The sequence below is a fragment of the Corylus avellana genome, chromosome 2, assembly GCF_965113065.1.
Source record: "Corylus avellana chromosome 2, dhCorAvel1.hap1.2, whole genome shotgun sequence".
Taxonomy (NCBI): domain Eukaryota; kingdom Viridiplantae; phylum Streptophyta; class Magnoliopsida; order Fagales; family Betulaceae; genus Corylus; species Corylus avellana.
This window is the reverse complement of record NC_142491.1, coordinates 8620079-8642068: the sequence shown is the minus strand read 5'-3', so window position 1 is coordinate 8642068 and position 21990 is coordinate 8620079. Positions and strand designations below refer to the sequence as shown.

General features: G+C 37.1%; 3 protein-coding genes across 5 annotated transcripts; 2 read left to right on the top strand and 1 right to left on the bottom strand.

Moving 5' to 3' along the window:
* Positions 1 to 1915: 1915 nt before the first annotated feature.
* Positions 1916 to 4519, bottom strand: LOC132182186 (rac-like GTP-binding protein RAC2). 3 transcript variants are annotated; one of them, XM_059595384.2, is made up of 7 exons: positions 4292 to 4519; positions 4088 to 4175; positions 3418 to 3527; positions 3216 to 3279; positions 2695 to 2759; positions 2528 to 2593; positions 1916 to 2250 (listed from the first exon to the last, which is right to left on the bottom strand). In XM_059595384.2, exons 1-7 carry the CDS (start codon positions 4427 to 4429, stop codon positions 2152 to 2154), a joined length of 630 nt encoding a protein of 209 aa, XP_059451367.2. In that variant the 5' UTR covers positions 4430 to 4519; the 3' UTR covers positions 1916 to 2151. The 3 variants fall into 3 exon arrangements, with proteins under 3 accessions (XP_059451367.2, XP_088368984.1, XP_088368985.1); XM_088512858.1 differs by having other exon boundaries at positions 2160 to 2264; XM_088512859.1 differs by having other exon boundaries at positions 2173 to 2298.
* Positions 4520 to 7997: 3478 nt separating this feature from the next.
* LOC132172687 (agamous-like MADS-box protein AGL61) lies at positions 7998 to 8684 on the top strand. The gene has a single exon (XM_059584233.2). It carries the CDS (start codon positions 7998 to 8000, stop codon positions 8682 to 8684), a length of 687 nt encoding a protein of 228 aa, XP_059440216.2.
* Positions 8685 to 9451: 767 nt separating this feature from the next.
* LOC132185423 (melianol synthase CYP71BQ5) lies at positions 9452 to 13486 on the top strand. Its single transcript, XM_059599201.2, has 2 exons — positions 9452 to 10416; positions 12773 to 13486. Exons 1-2 carry the CDS (start codon positions 9508 to 9510, stop codon positions 13385 to 13387), a joined length of 1524 nt encoding a protein of 507 aa, XP_059455184.2. The 5' UTR covers positions 9452 to 9507; the 3' UTR covers positions 13388 to 13486.
* The last annotated feature ends 8504 nt before the right edge of the window (positions 13487 to 21990 follow it).

The window sequence follows — 21990 nt, the reverse complement described above, 5'->3', positions numbered from 1 at the left end:
AAATGGTTTACACTTCTTATATGTGTAAACTATTTGCCGTCGCTCTCTCACATCCATGCAGGCAATTGTGAGAAAATTCCTTTAAAGCACTATTAGTAGCCTCATCAAAACCACTTTTTGGTTATTTTGGTGAGACAATTTGATAAAAATGCTTAAAAACTCAACTTTTCAGCCTCACCAATTTGATGGAAAACACCAATTGAATAGAAAATGGTTTCTCTTCCCATTTTTTCTTTTTCTTTCTTTCTCCTCCTTTAATAGTTAAAGAAAGAATAACCAAATCTTTAAAAATAATATTTGAAATAAAATCGTGAAAATGGATTGCTAAAATAGTGAGGGCGTTAGAGTGCTATAAAAAAATGAGTAGTTAAAATAAAGAAAAATGTATTTTTAATTATTTTGGTGAGACTGCTAATAATACTCTTGTGGAGCCCACTTGGCACCTGCTCAAGCAGTTATCGAGCTGCCCAAACACCTGCTTGGGATGGTGGGCCCACAAGGGTCCTCTAACAATTACTTGCCTAAATTCCAAATAATATGAGCGTACAATTGCACTAGAATTAGGATGCATGAATTTCACAGAAATTTAAACAGATTAAGAGAGGAAGGTCACAACTGGTGAAGTCCCAACTGGTGAAGTCCCAATCTCAACTATCCCATAGCCAAAAGACTAATTAAATAGAATTTTGGTAGGCATAATTCTAGAGGATCTCATGAACCCTTAATTGGCTTTTTGGAGACAAAATTTGAGGCACAACTGGTGAAGTCCCAATCTCGACTATCCAATATCCATCTACATTTATATATGAGTCGTTGGAAGGCACTGGAGATCTCATGAGATCAATCTGATTGTTTTCTAATTTTAATTCAAAGTTTTTATTCAATAATCATTAGTGGGGTTCTTGTTGTCATCAAACGTTTAATAAAACACTTAAAAAAAGAGATTTACAATTATACCTATATACCTAGACAAATTAAGTTTTTCCTCTAAAGCTAAATCAGAGGAAAATTCTCAATTCAATTTATTAAATTGATATATGTTTTTAGTTAGAGCACATGATTTTCACATGCATATACTATTCTTGTGAGGAAGTAGATGTGTGTGTAGTATTACTCTTACATCAAATATGAGTGGGTAGCGTTCTTAAGAGGTAGTTCAATCGGCTATGGACCATGCCTTATGAAGCGTAAGCCAATAGTTCGAATCTCCTTCCCTCATTTCCTTCCCCGTTGACATGCAAGTTAAAAAAAAAAGAGTGGACAGCCCAACAAAATCTCTGGTACAACCAATGATTGGCCCAGCCCATTGGGTTATTTCATAGCCAAGAGAGGGGCTGCCTTGGATGGCAATTTCAAGAAGCAGTGTAGAGGCGGATCTACCCGAAACAACTTTGACTACAACAACAGCAAACAATCTTGAGAACTACAAGAGGAAGAGGAGCACTGATGGTGGTTGAACTGAAGCTGTCGAGGAGGTGTACCACCGTGGCGTTCGGTGAGGGAGGTACCTGGCGAAATAGGCTTGGCAAACACCACATCTAGATTTACAACTCGATATGGAACTCCCTATAGGAAAAAAGAAAGTACAATCTATGGAGATCCAATGAAGAAAGAGAGGGGGAGCCAAGCATCCACCGTGTGAGCAAAAACGGAGCAGTGGTGGCGGCAGCAGCACGTGGTGAGCATGCGCACGAACAAGGGCGGTCGTCGGATGTAGCGGAGGCGAGTGAATTTGAAGGGGTGGTGTGTGGGCAGTGGAGGAGAGGGAGAAGCTGTGACACTAGCGTTTAATTAGGCCCATTCTTATGTCAAGTTAATAACCATGATTTATAAGTTTACTTTTGTCTAGCTAGTACATGTACACAAGTAAAAAAAGAGAGAGCATTATTAGGAAAAGTAGACACAATGCACCAGACTTCCCCATTTATCCAAAAATCCATTATACCAGAGAAAGAAATTTAACAAAAGCAAGAAAGAAAAGAAAGAGGGAAAAACTAAAAAGAATGCCATACAATCTCAAGAAAACATCCACAAGAGAAAACATCCACAAGAAAACAAAGTGGAAAAAAGATGAGAATTGACAGCTGTGAAGAGAGAAGGTAGTCATCATCATTGGCATAAAATCAGGGAGCTAGCAGCACTAGAGCATGATCAAAGAACAATGCAGGTCCTCAGTTTTCTCTTTTGATTTTTGGCCTTCGGGGGATCCAGAACCATCTTGATAGAGGTGTCAAAGACAGCTTTCAAATTCTGCATTTTTTCAGCTGTAAAGTTTCAACCGCCAGTTCTTCAAGCCAACTTGGAAGAATGCCATACAATAATGAATAAAGTAAGCTATTAAATGAACAAACTATTAGAAGAAATTTTCTTCCTTGATGGTGGCTTCAATTGGCAAGACAGAACATGTTTGAATTATCAATCAATCAATACGTTTTCACATTGTTTATGTTCTAGAAGACTGAGTATTGAAGTTTCATATGATCTGCATCTTCATAAATGTTACAACATATATAGATGTGAAACATACCTGTTGTGTCTTTGAGCTGCACTCTATATACACTAGTGCTCCAATTTGCCTTTTGAGTTCTTCACCCTGGTATTGAAAAGAAGCTTATATATAGATATAAAGTAATAATCATGATTGGCATAAAATCGTATAGTGTCACTAACAAATGAATAAACACCGTTTTTAACCTGTTTCGTAGAAATGGTACATGCCCCAGGATAATTTAAGTGGAACTGTTGATCTTCTCTCAGATCTGCCATCCCAAATAACATTTTTAGCAGATAATAACACAACCACATGCACAAGCACAGAGTAGCTTGTGAAGGAAGTGGGCAGGGGAAGCACCGATCTTGACCTTCCGTTTTACGGCAAGAAAAATACTAGGCTAACAAATTTTACAAAAACACTTTTATAACATGATGTGGCACAATATGATTGGATTTTTCAAAAGTTGAATTTATCTCATTTCCAATTATGTTATGCCACATCATGTTGTAAAATTTGTTTGTAAACTATTCTTCATGTTTGTAAAATTTCTCTGGGTGTGAAACTGTTGAAAATCAGAAGAGAGCAGAAAAAAAGAACTTTTCATTCTTTACTTTTAGTCTTTATTTAGAGCATTGGGAAACTTGATAGAAAAGCAAGGGAAGAGTTCTGGCAACACCCATTCACAAAAAGAAGCAAATTGATAAAGGAAAGAATCTTTTACCCAGCTTGGTCCCCACAAGAACAATGGGCACTGAGGGGGCATAATGTCTCAGCTCCGGAACCCACTAATCCAACATAATAAGAGGCAGAAAGAAAAAGAAACAAGCACAAACAGAGAATTTGATTAGTATATACATTTGGTTGAATATTTTGTAAATGAAAGGGAATCAAAAGAAGACTTTAATAGACAAAAAGAAGCTTACTTTCTTCGCTATGTTCTCAAAGCTAGGCCTACTTATGAGAGAAAAGCAAAGAAGGAAAACATCAGCTCCTCTGTAACTTAGGGGCCTCAGCCTGTTATAATCTTCTTGACCTATAAGAATTGCATGCATGGTAAGCTTTCATCATATCCATAGAAGCCAATTACCCACGAAAAGTTACTATTTATCCCAAGAATCATGCTTCTTTATAATAATTGGTTTTCAAAAGCAAAAGCGAAGCTTGGTGGGCATGCTGCTTTATATCACATGGAAGTTCTAATGTAGTTCTTAAATATATGGAACAAATTCATATTATTTCATGATTCAGAATATTCAACTTTCCAATCCATCATAGGATCACCCCTACTACTTGATTGCAATTAGTTTGGTGTAGTCATGTCACCAAAATTAGATTTTGTTTTTCAAAAATAGAAGAAAACAAGAAAGTAGAAGTTTTCAACATAACCATTCCAACAAATGAAAGCCAGGCTACATTGATCATGAAACAATGGCTTCAAATCAGAGGCCAAAATTTCTTTCCCTATGGAGGACATAGGTTCTTGTAACATTAGAAATTAAACAACCACTGCAGAACTAGTAAGGAAAAAGATAAAAGAATAAAAATGCATATATCATGCAAATGAATCATAAGCAAGAGAGAACTATAGAATACCAGCAGTATCCCAGAGACCCAGATTCACAGTCTTCCCATCAACCACAACATTGGCACTGAAGTTATCAAAAACAGTTGGTATATAATCCTGTCAAACAATAAGAAAAACCCATTGGAAATCATATGAACATGAAGAAAAGCAATTAGAAAAGAGAACAAAAGAAATAGCTAGAGAGCATGCAAGAAAAGACAGTAAATTTATACAGTTGGGAAAGTGTTGGTAGTGTAGGAGATGAGAAGGCTTGTCTTCCCAACAGCACCATCTCCAACTGTCACACATTTGATGAACCTTGTTGTTGTAATACTAGGAGTACTAACAGCAACATTTGTTCTGTTATTCATCTCAGAATCAAAAGTACACACAAAAAATATTCTCTCTCAGATAAACATGAACTACTTTGAATTAGTAGGCAGATTCTCTCTCAAAGGAAAGAAGAGTTTGGACAGAAAACTAAAAAGGTGCTAAATTTTCTGTAAGGCTTTTTGCAGGGTGGTAAAGATCTCTGAGATCACTTTAATTTGAGCTGTCAGGGAGGCAAAAAGTTGAAACAAAAGATAGCCCAAGTCGCAAATCAATCATTTCATCAAATTGAAAAGCAAAAAGAAAAAAAACATAATGGAAAATAGAAAGAAATAGACGCGCTTGGAGCGTGTGTGAGTACAAGCTCTAATGGTTCGCTGTGTACTTATTATGCTTTTTCTCTCCCCATGTTTGGCAAATTAACTGCATGGCAGTCATGAATTAGAACAGGTGACCTTTGGTTTGGATTGGTTTAATGCTACGTGGACCTTTTTAGCCACACAACAAGGTTGCAGCCTGCAGGCAACCAAAAGCGTTAAGTTACATGGAATTTTGGATTTTCTCTCTTATGATTTGACCAAAGTATTTAGAAGGCCTTTAGGCAACTTGTGTGAATCTTCAGCAATCCCTTCAGACAAAAAAAAAAAAACAAAAATCCTCATCATTTCCCTTTGAGACTTTGACCATTTCAAAACCCCAAAAGACAGTATAATAATAATAATAATAATAATAGTAATAAGAGGTTTCATGTATGTAAGGGTTAGCCATATTTACATTACCACTCTAAAAAAATGGAGAAAAGTTATAATTGAAGCTCCTTATGACTATTTGTAAAGCTTAGTCTCACGTTAATCTCATCTAGTAAAGAATTCATTTATAATCTACCTATTCTATGAATAATTCATCGTCTTCTCACTTTTGATTTTTTTTTTTTTTTTAAATAAATTTTTTTTTAAGAGTATTGTTATAAACTATATTTTTATTCCGCATTTTTATTCCGCAATGCACGTTGACGTGTTAGTCCCCATCAACCCTAAATTTTTTCAAGGAAAGTGCCTGGTGTACCATGATGATGATTTGATATGTTGCACCCCATAATACTTTATACACCTAGTTTTTGGCTGTGGTATAGCACACACTAGGCCCAACATCCTGGACCTCCTCGTCGACCTCTTATGGCCAGGTGGGCAAGAGGCGTGCTCGATGTCTTGGGCTCCTTATTTGGGGCAGAGGAAGGTGGTCTTGTGGTAGTTAGCTAGACCCAAAGAGCCATTGATAATTTAACAAAGTACCTAGTGCTTAAGAATTGAAAGTACATAATTACCAATTACAAGATGAAAATTGATTTTGGTTACACATGTTCTAGTTTGTTTAACATAAAATTGTCTAAGTAAGATCAAAATTGGCTTTAGCTGCATTTAATCCTTTGTGTATGAATGCATCATATATAGGATTATAATTGATGTTATTTCAGTTTTTACAAGAATAATGGAGATTATAGAAAGAAAATGTTCATACTTTTCTAAGGCTAGCTCTACAATCAAATCTCTGCCATTAATGTCATTTTTTTTTTATTAGAAAAAAGCATTCATGTTGATTAGTTGAATCCTAACTTTTGATTCAAGTGATAAAATAATGAGATTTTTATTGGGAAAAAGAATAGAAGGCATAATTTTAATTGGGAAATGCTAGGTGTTCTTCTAGCGTTCTCTTGGTATTCTCTCAACTGTGATATGACTTTTAAAATTATCGTTGAATTTGAAATTATCATTATTAACTTTTAATTTAGGAAAATGTTGGGTGTTCTTCTAGTATTCTCTTAGTGTCCTCCCAATTGTGATATGACTTTTAAAATCACCAATAGATTAAAAGTTAATAATGATAATCTCAAATTCAACGATAATTTTAAAGGCCACATCACAGTTAAGAGAACACCAGAAAGACACTAAAAGAACAACTAGCATTTTTCTTTAATCTATTGGTGATTTTAAAAGCCATAATACAGTTGAGAGAACACCGAAAAAACACTAAAAGAACACTTAGCATTTCCTTTTTTAATTTGACACTGCCTTCCTTCAAAGAGAAGACCAAGCTAAAATCTTTAAGGTATTCTACGAGGATATTTCAATGAACATCTGGCTTCACAATTATTATTGTTAGCAAAAACAAAAAAGAACAAAAGCTTTGGAAAAAAAAAAAAAAAAATTAAAATTAAAAACTTAGATGCACGTTTACACGACAGCTAGAAGCGCGTCGATGACCGGTCGTCACTCGCCAGTCCCCTGTCTTCCTTGTATTATGGTGGTCCTTTATAGTAACGAAAAGAGCTTGAACCACGCTTTTGGACGCGCGGAGGGAAATATACCGTACGGCTTGGCCAAAAGAAAAAAAAAAAAAAAGTTTATTTTTTCAGTTTAATTTTTTCTAAAAAGATTTCTAGAAAAAATTTCTAAAATTTTTTTTTTTCCCTAATGAAATCTTGTTTTTCATATAATTTTATAAAATAAAATAATAAGAATAAGAATATTCAATAGAATAACCAACCATTAATATTGTATAGAAAGGAGTACTTATGGTTTTTCCATAGTAATTTACAATCAATCAATCACAAATATTCTCTCCTACACCAAGGGATACTTTCCATTTTATAGATTTAGGTGAAAAAAAGTTATGTTAATGGGAATTTTTTTTTTTTTTTTTTTTTCATAATAAAGCCTTGTTTATTCCTTCCAAGAAGTACTTGTTTTAATATTGAACAATAATATCATCGTCATGCGAGTGTCAAAACAAATGGTTCATGTCTTATCCCTTTAAACAGTTTCGGTCCCTCAACCCTAACTTATTAATAGTGTATTAGATTTATGTCAGGTTTGCTGATCATGTAAAAAATTGTCAATTCTAAATGTCATGTGTTCAGATTGGGTCGTTCCAAAACATGTGTACGTATAAGATTATATAAGTTAACTCTAACTTACTCATTTAATTAAACGGGTCACACTCCTCAATCACATTCCACTAATTTTGTGAGAGATTCGTGTTGGGTTCACATAGTATTGTGTAAAAAATTGTCACTTGATGGGGAACATAACATTAATAGAATAAGAGTAAAATGTGAAACCAGACCCATTAGAGAACTTTTTTAATTTTCTAATTTTTCTTACTAATTTGTCTTCCTCCTTCCTCATATGCTTTCAAATTCTTTGAATGTTTATTTATTTTCCCAGGAAAGTTGTCTTGATTATCGTAACTTTCAATTAATAATATTCCTTATTACGTTCTCCTTTGGTCTTTCTGTTATCAAAAAGATTCGGCGATGAATCTAAATTAGGGTTTGCCCTTAAGTCAAGTGAGTTCCCACCAATTATTCCCTCATTGTGTACGTTGATTTTGTTCGGCATATCACCAATAAGAAAGGAGTATGTAAAGGGAACAAATTAATTACAACGCATATCACCAATAAGAAAGGAGTACGTAAAGGGAACAAATTAATTACAATCACCAAGCTTTTAACCCTTGTACCAGGGAACATGATCTACGTATAAATACCCTATATATGCATTCATCCTTCTCTAACCCTTTTCTTTTCTGGTTTAGAATCAGCAGCCAGCCATGGATATGCCGACCAAGAAAACCAGAGGCAGACAAAGGATAGAGATGAAGAAACTAGATGGTAGCAAGCAGCAAGTCACCTTCTCGAAGCGCCGCACCGGCCTCTTCAAAAAAGCGGGTGAGCTTTGTGTTTTGTGCGGCGCTGAAGTCGCCATCATTGTGTTCTCGGAGAAGAAAAAGAAGCCGTTTTGCTTTGGCCACCCCGATGTTGAAGCCGTCCTTAACCGCTATCTCGGCAATGGAAACACCTTCCCACAGCCGTTCAAAAAGTATGTGCCTGTGGATGAGTTCAGCAGGCAGTATGCTGAGGCTCAGAAGGAGTTGGAAATAGAGAAAAAGCGTGTGGCCGTGATTGAGGAGGAGAAGAAGAAGAATGCGGCCGGGAACGAAGAATTAGGGTTTTGGTGGGATGCGCCGCTGGATGAGAACATGGGTTTGGAGGAGTTGCAGCACTATACGAGGGCGTTGCAGGAGGTGCGGAGGAAAGTGGCGGCAAGGGTGGAAGAGATGATGATGATGAGGATTTGTTCTTTGGTGTCTCCAATGGAATCAGGCGTGGGTGTGGGGGATCATGTGGGGTTGGGGAATGAGTTTGTTAATCAGAATTTGGAGGGTGGTAATGGTGATATTGGTGGTGGTTTTTCTGGTAGCCATGGTAATTTTGGTGTTGAGCACGGACAGTTTTGAAGTTTCTGCCTTTCAATTTCTTGTCTAAATGGGATGATTTTGAGATAGGTTATGTTGTTCGAGTTACTATGAATGAATAAGAACATTTTTTGACTTTTTTTTTTTTTTTTGTAATTAAGCAAAGGGTATATGATTATATTCTAGTATTTGTTTTGTTTTTTTTGTCATATAAGGCCATTTGATTCTTAAACCTTATCTAATCTCATTTTACATCTTTATCATGTGATGGTCATGTTTTCTTGATATATATATATATAAAAAAGGCGAGTCGAGACTATGTTCGCGAGCTTTAAACGAGTGTTTATACGGGTATATATTTTTTAATAAGCAAGTTTAGTTTCGTGTTCACGAGCAGCTTATTTAATAATTGACTTTACAGACCGAACTTTATCAGACAAGGCCTGAACGGGTTTATGGTTAGCTTTGTTCGTTTAAAGCCGTAATTGAAAGATTTGCGGATTTGGCTTACATGCTGTTATTAAAATGACAGCATGTATGCTGTAGTGTAAGTAATGGTTAAGATTGAATCTCAAAGTTGACTTACTTTGAAAAGCTTTTAATAGGAGAGAGAAAATAAAGAAAATTTTTGAAAGATTCAATTTTGACCGTTGCTTACACTACAACATACATGCTGTTATTAAAATAACTACATGTAAGCCAGATCCAAGATTTGCAAGTTCTAGTGGACCCCATTCTCCATGATCTACCTAATCATTCATTCGTTGACTTTACATCCTCCCGCCAGCGACGCCATTAATCTTTACTTGTACCTCTCCCATTCCCCCTCTGTGTCTTCAGAACAGAGTTTCTGCGGTTTTCCCTCATGTTTCATTTCCAAGGTCTCTCCTTTCCTCTTTCTTCATGGCTCTTCTTCTCCTTCTTCAACCTTTTCATCCTGTTTATTTGTTGGAAAAGATGTAAAGCCAGAGGCCAAGTTCTCCAGAAGCTTCCCCCAGGACCATGGAAACTGCCTCTTATAGGGAACCTGCACCAGCTGGCTTTTTCATCCCTACCACATCGTTCCATGAGAGACTTGGCCAAGAAACATGGACCCATTATGCAACTGCAACTGGGTGAGGTGTCGGCCATAATCATTTCATCACCAGATTTAGCCAAACAGGTGCTCAAGACACATGACACTGCATTCGCAAATCGGCCTAGCGCTCTTGCTGCTGAAGTTTTGTCTTATGGGTATTCAGGTATTGTCTTTACTCCCTACGGTGATTATTGGAGACAAATTCGAAAGATTTGTGTCGTGGAGCTCCTAAGTGCTAAGCGTGTCCTGTCGTTTAGATCTGTACGAGAAGAAGAGGCGTGTAATCTTGTGGAATCAATTTCATTGTCCGGGTCCGGGGGATTTCCGATCAATCTCAGCGAGAAAATCTTCTCCTTCACAAATAGAATTGCTTCCAGGGCGGCATTTGGGAAGAAATGCAAGTATGAAAAAGAATTCATATCGTTGGTCAGGGAAGGTTTTAGTCTCAGTGGAGGCTTTAATGTGCCTGATCTTTTCCCTTCATTGAAGTTCCTTGCTTTCCTTACTGGGATGAAGCCTGCATTGGAGAAACTACACAGAAAGATGGACAAGATTCTCGAGGATATAATCGAGGAGAAGATGCAAACAATTACAACTACCAAAGATGATGATATAGTTGATGTGCTTCTTCAACTTCGGGAGACGGGCGGGGTTGACTTTAATATCACCACAAACCACATCAAAGCTGTCACTCTGGTATGTAAGATCTATGAGTTTATTACAGAAATTGCTCAGAAAATGGAAAATTAAATTATTACCCACATTTCTTTGTGAGTAAGATTGAAGAAGAAAAAATTCAGATGGCAAATTTAATTACTCTGTTTTCTGCAGAAGATTTTTCTTAGCTTTTCTTGTATTCTATATATACTTGTTGGAATATCTAGGTATCAAAGTCGTGTTCACAGAAGAAGTTTTTCGGACAGGAAGAGAAGAAGAAAAAAAAAAGTGACTTTGAGAGAGAAACATCATTAGCTCAAGTAGTATAAATTGAAGACTTTATTTATTTACTAAGATTTATTGGGCATTGTTGAATCAGTGTATCAAGTGCCCAAGTTCAAAGCAAACTTGATAGAAGCTCAACAAAGTAAAAGGACTGAAGGAGAATAAAAGTAGAAGCTCAACAAAGTTGATAGAAGCAGACATTTTCACTAAAGCATTACGAAAGGAGAAGTTCCAAAAACTGAGAGAAACATTGGGAGTTCAAGGAGGAGAATGTTATGGCTAGCATTTTCATTCTGCCTAAGAAGGTTATAAAGGCTATTGAGCAGAAATTTAATAGGTTTTTGTGGAATGGGAAGGATATGGAGGCTGCAAAAGCAAAAGTGGCTTGGAATGATATTTGTTTTCCTAAGAAAGAGGGTGGTTTGGGGCTGAAGAGAATTGATGTCTGGAATAAAACCTCTATGCTTAGGCACATATGGACTTTGTTTGTTAGATCAGGTTCTTTATGGGTGGCCTGGATTAAGGCAAAGTTTCTGAAACATAAGAGTTTTTGGAGTGTCAATATACCGTAGAATTGCTCTTGGTGTTGGAGGAAACTTCTCAGGTTGAGGGATACTGCTAAGAAGTTCTTGAGATTTGAGGTTGGGGATGGAAGTAATATATGTCTCTGGATGGATTTTTGGCATCCTGATGGCATTCTTCTTGAGAAGTATGGTTTTAGAGTTGTTTATGATGCTCAAAGTAGTGTGGAGGCAAAATTATTTTCTGTTATCCATAATGGAGAATGGTTTTGGAGGCCTGCTAGGTCTGAAGCCTTGGTGGATATTCAAACTTGGCTTACTGAAATCAGTTTGGGTTCTTGTGATAAACCTATTTGGATTGCTTCTAGGAAAGGTATCTATGTAAGTTCAAATACTTGGGAGGCTCTTAGGGAAAAAATGGATCAGATTGAGTGGTGGAGACTGGTCTAGTTTTCTTTAGCCATTCCTAAGCAAGCTTTCATTTTATGGCTTGCCATGAAGGATAGGTTGGTTACAGGAGTAAGGTTGCTGAGTTGGGGTTATAGAGGAGATATTCAATGCTGTTTTTGCAGATTCAAATGGAGAGCCGAAACCATTTATTTTTTGAATGCAACTTTTGTTATAGAATTTGGAAGTTTTGTATGACTAGATGCAAAGTGGCTAATTCCCCTATTATATGGGAGGATATTCTTCAGCTGTGACGTAGTTCTTGGAGTTGTAACACTCTTAAAGGCTTGCTTTGTAGGCTGGCTTTGGGTTCTGCAGTTTATAACATTTGGTGCACTAGAAATGAAATTAAGCATGCAGGCCATCCACACACTGAGGAGCAGATTTTGAAGAAAGTATTGTGGGAAGTTCGTGCTAGAATTGTCGGGAAAGGAAAGTTCCCAAGGACTAGGGAGAATATTTTACTCTGCTCCTTATGAAACTTGTCTAAAAGTTTGTTTTGTTGATGATATGTTGCAGGCTTTTTGTGGTTTGTTTATGGTTTTGAGGATATTATGTTTCCTCTGTAAGGGTGTTGCTGCAGATTTTATATGTGGCTTGTTTGAGGATAGGGTCTTTTTCCTTTGTTTTGTTGGTTTTTGTTTCTGATTTGAGGCTATTGTTTAGCCCTCTGTAAGGGTTTAGTTTAATTGTTTTGGGCTGTTGGCTAGAGTTTTTCTGCTGTTTGTTGTTTTTTGGCCTCTGTGTAGGCTTTTTTCAGTCTGTTAATCAGGCTTGTATTAGTTGTTGATGTGTTCTTGGTTTGTTTGTTAATGAAGTTGCTTATTCATCAAAAAAAAAAAAAAAAAAAAAAAAAGAGAATGTTATGGCTAAAGTGTTGTAAATATCAAACATATTAATCACAATATTATTAGATATTTTCAACTTTTGTTCTAATACTTATGTTTAGTCAAGTATTATCGCCTGATAATTTGTTTTTGTGTATGGTATAAAATGGTCCTAACAATAAGTATTTAATGGTGCATGTCTTACTGGAGAGATTAAAACAATCTAATTGTAGTTCCCTTCATCTCCCCTGATTCTTGCCAAAAGTACAGTAACATTCTTTGTTTATGCTCTTATTGTTCAAAATCCTTTTCCAGGACGTTGTCTCTGGAGCAAGTGAAACTTCAGCAACTACAATAGAATGGGCAATGTCAGAATTGTTGAGAAACCCAAGAGCAATGGAGAAGGCACAAGCTGAAGTGCGACGAGTCTTTGAGGGGAAGAGGAACATTGATGAGACAGACATAGAGAAACTAGATTACTTGAAATTTGTTGTCAAAGAAACTCTGCGATTACACCCTCCTGGTGCCTTACTCCCAAGAGAATCAAGGGAAAAGTGTGAACTTAGTGGATATATGATTCCAAGCAACACAAAAGTAGTCATTAATGTTTGGGCCATCGGTAGAGATCCAGAATATTGGATGGATGCTGATTGCTTTCGCCCAGAGAGGTTCCACAGCTCTTGTATTGATTTTAAAGGAACAAAATTTGAATACATTCCTTTTGGAGATGGTAAGAGGATATGTCCAGGCATATCATTTGCTTTAGCTACCATTGAACTTGCTCTTTCTCAGTTGTTGTATCGCTTCAATTGGAAACTCCCCAATGATATCAAACTAGAAGAACTTGACATGTCTGAATTTCTCGGATTATCTTGTAAGAGAAATAATGATTTGCACTTAGTTGCCACACCTTGGATTCCTCTTAGTTAAAGGAACCGAATAGGGATGTTGTTTTTAATCGTGTTGGCAAACAATACTTTATGCTTTTGTGTTTAATCGTGTTTTGCTTTTGTGCTGGATTTTATTTATTTTTTGTGAAGAGTTTTAGTGTTTTGGACTTCTAGAAAGTCTGGAGTTTGGTATCTCAACGAACCCACTGGCCATTGACATTTTTTTTTTTTGTTTCCCGAAGCCCACTTACTCGTTAAACGAAAAGGTAGGGTCCACAACAAAGGGTCCAACAAACAAAGGTAGTGGTCCACAACCTTTAAACGGGGAGTTTAATAAATGGACATGCATCACGTGATTGGATCGTCTTCTCCTCTTTTCATCTTTAGCCTAAACCTAAAAAAATTCTGAAACGCTGAAACTGTGGCAAAAAATTTTCACACATCCCAGTGCTGCTTGAATCATTTGCTCCTGATGTCTGATGAATGAGTGTCGATTGCTCTTCATCTGTGGATGATGGTGGGCAACTTGGACATCCGGGGTAGAAGGGATTTTCTACCCTGGTAAAAAAAAAAAAAAAAAATTGGAAGTTGAGGACCCCTCTCCCTCCACCCCAGCATAGGAGAGCGTAAAGTTTTGATAAATCATTACCAAAGATATGAGGTTACAACGTTATATAAACAAACATAAAAGTTTTATAATCATGTCCTATTTATAACTTCAACATTCGCTAACCCATGTCCAAACTTAAATTATAAAAACAGATCTACTTCAGGCAAATTATCACCACTTTTTAATTTACGCCACCAAACATCAAAAAGTAGCATTAATGAATATGTCGAACTACCATCTCATATCAAATAGGCCACTCAATCAATATTATTTAGACGTTAAAATAGATGAAAAATTGTCACGTGCATCTGTCTTTCATCCCTAACACCCTCATTTTTTACTTTTAAAATGAATAATTATTGCTCATAAGCTTACGTTGTTTGTTTGTCAACCATGCTTGGTTGCATTATAAAAGAAATATGAGTGACTTCTAAATGGTTTCCATCCATTTTTGAAATATTGGTAAAAACTATTTAATTTCAAAACATCAGGAGTAGTTTCTAGAGGGAGGTTTCCTTTTTTTTTTTTTGGAAAAGACACCTTCAAACTTATATTTTCAACATTTGACTTTTTGAATTACTATTTCATTGCAATTTACACTAGCTATCTATTAGTTTCTTTAGACACCTTTAACTAATCATTTATCTATTTTTAATGTGGCCTTTTCTATTTATAGATGAGATGAGAAAATATAAAAGAAAAAAAATATGAAAGTTTGTTAAGAGGAGGATCCCGCTCATATTTAATTCCACTATTAAGGGGAAGACCAAGCCAAGGAAAAATAGAGAGAAAATACAATTCCCCCCATCAACAATCACTGCTTTTTAATTTACACCACCAAACATCAAAAAGTGGCAGTAATGAATACGCTAAACTATCATCTCATATCAAATAGGCCACTCTATCAACATTATTTAGAGGTTAAAATAGATGGAAAATTGTCACGTGCATTTGCCTTTCATCCCTAACACCCTCATTTTTTCTTTTAAAATGGAATAATTATTGCTTATAAGCTCATATTGTTTGTTTGTCAACTATGCTTGGTTGCATTATAAGAGAAATATGAGTGACTTCTAAATGGTTTCCACGCATTGTTTAAATAGTGGTAAAAACTATGAGCTAAATATGATAAAGTTAAAAACATAAAACAAAAACAAAACAAAAAAAAAGCTCGAGCCGACATTTTTTTTCATCGGCTCTTGTTAATTGTTGGCGTAACCAAGCAAATGCCAACAATTACAACGACCACCAAAGATGATGATATAGTTTATGTGCTTATTCAACTTCGGGAGTCGGGCGGGCTTGACTTTAATATCAAAAGAAACCACATCAAAGCTGTCACTCTGGTATGTGAGATCTATGAATTTATTACAGAAATTGCTCAGAAAAAGGAATATTCAATTATTACCCACATTTCTTTGTTTCTTTTTCTTTTAAGTAGAATTCTTTTACTCCTTTAAGGTTGTAAGTATTGATGGAGTAAGAGAAAAGAAGAAAAAATTCAGATGGCAAATTTCCTCTGTTTTCTGCAGAAGAGTTTATTTTGTTAAGACTTAATTTGCTCTAGTTTTCTTAGCTTTTCTTGTGTTCTATACTTGTTGGAATATCTAGGTATCAAATTCGTCTTCACAGAAGGTTTTAGGGCAGGAAGAGAAGAAGAAGAAAAAAGTGACTTTGAGAGAGAAACATCATTAGCTCAAGTAGTATAAATTGGAGCAATGTTTAAGATGAAGACTTTATTTATTTACTTGGATTTATTGGGCATTGTTGAATCAGTGTATCGAGTGCCCAAGTTATTCAAAGCAAACTTGATAGAAGCTCAACAAAGTAAAAGGACTGAAGGAGGATAAAAGTAGGCATGCTTGTGTTGTTAGAGTGATTCAAACGGGAGTGTCAAAATCTATCTTCCTAATAATTGTGGAAGAAAGAAGAGTTTGGAAGTATGGAATATACTTCTAGGAGTATTCCAATGGAGATAAGAAAGTAAGGGCTAGCTACCAAGCTTCAATCTCTTGGAGTACTCTTGGTTGATATTTTGAAAATATGAGATGAAAGAAAATGAAAAATGTGAAAGATTATTAATTGGTTTTCTTTGAATTGGTGATTCAAATGAAAGCTTATAGTGAAGAACCGAGCCGTACGTGTGATAGAGATGGTTAAATCAATTCTAGATAAAAAAGTTTACCAAAAGGTTTTAGGGCCGAAGTTGTAGACACAATCACTGATATAGGACGGTGACCCCCTTCCCCAACACGTGGTAGAATGGCCCGATCGCACCCATATTTGAACAAGAGTTAAAGTATTGCAGCAATTATGCACCACTACATCAGAGAAGCAAGTAGAGTTGAAGTTTGACAGGTAAGCTAGAGAAGCAAATAGCATACATTTTCAGTAAAGCATTACCAAGGAGAAGTTCCAAAAACTGAAAAAAAACATTGGGAGTTCAAGGAGGAGAATGTTATGGCTAAATTTATGTAAATATCAAACATATTAATCACAATATTATTAGATATTTTCCACTTTTCTTCTAGTACTTATGTTTGGTTAAGTATTATCGCCTGAGAATTTGTTTTTGTGTATGGTATAAAATGGTCCTAATAAAAAGTATTTAATGGTGCATGTCTTATTGGAGAGATTAAAACAATCTGATTGTAGCTCCCTTCTTCTCCCCTATTCTTGCCAAAAGTACAGTAACATTCTTTGTTTATGCTCTTATTGTTCAAAATCCTTTTCCAGGACGTTGTCTCTGGAGCACAAGTGCAACTTCAGCAACTACAATAGAATAGGCAATGTTAGAATTGTTGAGAAACCCAAGAGCAATGGAGAAGGCACAAGCCGAAGTGCGACGAGTCTTTTAGGGGAAGAGGAACATTGATGAGCCAAACATAGAGAAACTAGATTACTTGAAATTTGTTGTCAAAGAAACTCTGCGATTACACCCTCCTGGTGCCTTAGTCCGAAGAGAATCAAGGGAAAAATGTGAACTTAGTGGATATATGATTCCATGCAACACAAAAATAGTCATTAATGTTTGGGTCATTGGTAGAGATCCAAAATATTGGATTGATGCTGATTACTTTCGCCTTGAGAGGTTTCACAGCTCTTGTATTGATTTTAAAGGAACAAAATTTGAATACATTCCTTTTGGAGGTGGTAAGAGGATATGTCCAGGCATATCATTTGCTTTAGCTACCATTGAACTTGCTCTTTCTTAGTTGTTGTATTGCTTCAATTGGAAACTCCCCAATGATATCAAACTAGAAGAACTTGACATGTATGAGTTTCTTGGATTATCTTGTAAGAGAAAGAATGATTTGTACATAGCTAGTTGCCACACCTTGGAGTCCTCTTCTCAGTTAAAGAAACCAATTAGGGATGTTGTAATTATATATATATTGTAGAAAAGGACAACAGAAAGATAATTGTGGAGAAGATATTTGTATTTCTGACGTATTTTCAATTGTACAATGGAATAACCTATTTATAGTTGAATGAGGCCCTAAAAGAAAGGAAATACAATAATTACAAAATAAAGCAACTTGCAAGAAAACAATCTCTAGAAGGAAATTAACTTGGCAACCAAACCAAGAGTAGAGACCAAGCAAATAGAGGATTCATAATATTTTAACGTCCCCCCTCAAACTCTAGGGGGCGAAGCCAACTTGAGTTTGGAGATAAGATCAGTGAGTCGTCCCGGTGGATGAGATTTGGTAAAGATGTCAGCCAATTGATCTGCAGAGGTGACAGAATGAAGATGTAAAATACCTTGCTGAAGATGATGGCGGATGAAATGACAATCAATCTCAATATGTTTTGTGCGCTTATGGAAAACATCATTATGAGCAATCTGTATGGCACTCCGATTGTCACAATAAATAAGAGAACTAGTGGACTGAGAAACACCCATGTCGGACAAAAGTCATCGTAACTAGAGAAGTTTAGATGTAGTGTCAGCAAGAGCACGATACTCAGCTTCAGTGCTAGATTGAGCAACAACAGATTATTTCTTACTGCGCCATGAAATTAGAGAAGTTCCAAGTAGGAAACAATATCCAGTGGTAGAGCGACGATCAGTAGGATCACCAGCCCAATCAGCATCAGAGTAGGCTCGGAGCTCAAGAGATGAATGAGAAGAGAAATGAATACTATGAAACATAGTGCCCTTGACATAGCGCAAAATGCGAAGAACATCAGCAAAATTAGTAGATCGAGGTGCACTCATAAATTAACTCACCAAATGAACAGCATAGGCAATATCATGCCGTGTAACAGTAAGATAAATGAGACTACCTACTAGTTGCCTGTATAGAGTAGCATCTGATAAAGGCTCACCATCTGTGGCTAGAAGTTTGACATTGGTCTCAAGGGGGCTGCTCGCTGTTTTACTGTCTGTCAGACCTGCTCGGGAAAGTAGATCAGAAGCATATTTGGCTTGAAAGAGATAATAACCATCATTACTCGAGGTAACCTCAAGACCAAGGAAGTAGCTGAGTGTCCCCAAGTCCTTCATTTCAAAATTTTGGCTAATGAAGGATTGAAGAGCACAGATGCCTGAAATGTCATCACCAGTAAGAATCATATCATCTACATAAAGAAGGATAAGGATAGTACCATTATTACTAGTCCGAAGAAAGAGAGCTGAGTCATAAGAACTAAAAACAAAGCCTTGTTGAGCAACCACAGAACTGAACTTGGCAAACCAAGCACGAGGAGCCTACTTGAGACCATAAAGTGCCCGACGGAGTCTGCAAACTTTGTGCGGTGGATGGTGATAGCCACGTGGAGGGTGCATGTAGACTTCTTCTGTAAGATCACCATTGAGGAATGCATTTTTAACATTCATCTGAAATAATTGCCAATGACGAACAGTAGCAACTGCAAGTAAGGATTTAACAGAGGTCAGTCGAGCAACATGAGCAAAAGTCTCCTCATAGTCAATACCATACTCCTGAGTAAATCCTTTCGCAACAAAACGAGCCTTATAGCATTCCACAGATCCATCTGTATGAGTTTTAATTTTATAAACCCACTTACATCCCATTGCAAACTTCCCAGGAGGCAAATTCACCAAGTCCCATGTATGGGTTTTAGAAAGGGCATCTAGTTGATCAGACATAGCTTTCTGCCAAAGATGGTCAACACTAGCCTCACGATAAGAGTGAGGTTCGTGAAGAATAGCAAGAACAGAAAAACAATGATAATCATGGAGATGAGCAGGTAGTGCTCTTACCCTATCGGAGCAACGAAGTTCATGAGAAGGCTCGGGAGTGTGTGATGCAGCAGGAGGATCCATAGTTGAATCAGGCAAATTAGAAGCAGCCGCAGAAGGTTCGTCCAATGAGCTTGAATTATCTGCAAATGATCCAGGAAATAAGACAATAGAGGGGTCAGTGAAGACAGGAGAATATGCAGAGGAGGAATGCGGAAAAGGCATTTGACTAGTGAACATTTTATGTTCCCAAAACTCCACATGGCGAGAGATCCTAAGTCGTCAAACAATGAGGTCATAGCAGCGATAACCTTTTTGAGTGATGCCATAACCAAGGAAGCAACACAAGTGAGAGCGGGGTGCAAGTTTAGTACGCTCATGTGGAGGAAGAGTGACAAAGCAAATACAACCAAAGACGCGAAGCAAAGAATAGTTAGGTATGCTACCATACAAGCGCTCATAAGGAGTTTGGTTGTGAATAGTCGGGGAAGGCACACGATTAATCGTGTAAATAGCAGTGAGAGTAGCCTCACCCCAAAAGCATTCAGGAAGTGAGGCAAAGATGAGAAGAGCTCTTACAATGTTTAAGATGTGACGATGTTTGAGCTCTGCACGCCCATTTTGCTGAGAAGTGTAAGGACAAGAACGATGAGAGAGGGTCCCATTTTGTTATAAAAATTTTTGAAAAGATTTCTCATTATACTCCATAGCATTATCTGAACCAAAAATTTTGATGATACGAGAAAATTGGGTTTGTATCATTTGATGAAAATTTTGATAAACTTGAGTGAGTTCAGAGCGATGCTGTAATAAATATATCCAAGTATAACGAGAATAATCATCAAGAAAAATAACAAAATAGCGAGATCCCTCCTCAGTGGGAATAGGGGCAGGGCCCCAAATATCAGAATGAACCAAATCAAATGGTGCAGAAGATGAAGACTCACTTTTATTAAAAGATAAATGTGTTTGTTTTCCAAGATGACAAGAAACACAATCAAAAGATTTTACATATACTGATCCTAGATGACCTTGAGATGCAAGAAGTTAGACACGTGGTAGAGAGGCATGACCCAAACGTGAATGCCATAAGTTGGAAGAAGCAGTGAGTGTTTTGACAGCAGCTGCTAAGTGAGTAGAAGTTTGCAAGAATGAAAGCTCAAAAAGACGTCCAATCTTACGGCCGGTCCCAATTAGTTGACTCGTCTGTGGATCCTGCACATCAACACCCCTGTTAGAAAATGTCAACTCCAAACCTAGTTCACAAAGTTGGCCAACTGAAAGAAGATTTAATGACAATTGGGGAACAAGATATGTGTTATCAATAGACAAATTAGGTGAAGAAATAGACCCACTGTGACTAACAGGTAACCTAGAACCATCAACAGTATAAATGACAGGGTTGGGAGAAAGGGCAGACTTTTACGAAAATAAAGTGGGGTCATGGCTCATATGATTACAACAAGCAGAGTCGATGAACCATGAATTTTTGCCTGATGTGATGGACAAGGCAGTAGAGGAACGAGACAGAACCTGATGGATTAGTGCCTCAACGTCAGATGCAGTGAGAGCAGAGGATTGAGATTGGTTCTCAGTATAAGATGCAGGTGCAGAGAAACCAGATGAAACAACTGTGGCTGTTTGTTGGAAAGGAGCTCGTGACTGACGTCTGTTTTGGAGCTTATAGCAATTAGCAATAGAGTGACCATGTTGCCTGCAATAGTTGCAAATTAAATTCATGGAGGAAGACTGTGGTGTGGATCGTCTAGGAGGAAATTTAGGAACATTCAGAGGTATAGCAGCGACAGCCATATCTGGAGATTGCAAGTGCATAGTGAACCGTCGAGTCTCTTCAGAAATAAGTTCTGCTACAGCAGCTTCCAATGTGGGAAGAAGATTGCAGTGTAAGAGAGAAGCCCGAGTGGGTTCAAAATCCGCACGAAGAGCCATCATAAAATGCATAAACTTCCGACGATCCTGATACTTTGCAAATATTTCTACATCTTCAGGATGCTTCAGTTGAGGATCTGTAGCGGATAATTGCTCCCAAAGACTATTAGTTTGAGAATAAAAATCAGCAATAGACTGACCTGGCTCTTGACGTGTCTGATAAAGTTTAGTTTCAATCTGAAACTCAAGTGAGGCATCATAAGTACAATTGTATCGTGTTGCTAAAAACTCCCAGGCAGCCTTTGCATTCCCAAGCTTGGGGAGCAAACTATGGATGGAAGGAACTGAAGTATTGATAAACCAAGAAATAATACGATAATTTGCACTATCCCAATCTTCAAATCGACTGGCAAATTTGTCGGCTGACTCATCTTCTTTTTGTGTGGGTGCAACAATTTCTCCACAAATATAACACCATGATCTCCTCCCTCTCAAAAAAACTTCCATATTTTGAGCCCACAACATATAATTGGAACCATCTAAAATATTGTCAATGGGACGGACAATATTATCAAGATTGGTAGAAGTTTTTTTTTTTTTTTTTTTTTTTTTTTTTTTTTTTTTTCGAAAAATAAAAAAATATTAAATAAATAAACCTATGGGTAGTAATCCGGTGTGGCGAAGGTCCAGGTGCAGCCTCAGGGAGCGATCTAGTGTGGAGCGCGCACAGCAGCTATGGTGCACCCGCGAGTAGGGATCCAGTGCGACGCGGTACACAGCAGCTAAGATAGACTAGCGGGCAGGGATCCTGTGTGGCGCAGCACTGTAGACCTGGAGCGAGTGGGCTCGTGTGGCGCGTGATTTTCACGCTCAGACAGAGTGTCCGGCGCGTGGTGGCGCGTTCTAAGTGGTAGCGGCACGTGGTAGACTTCGT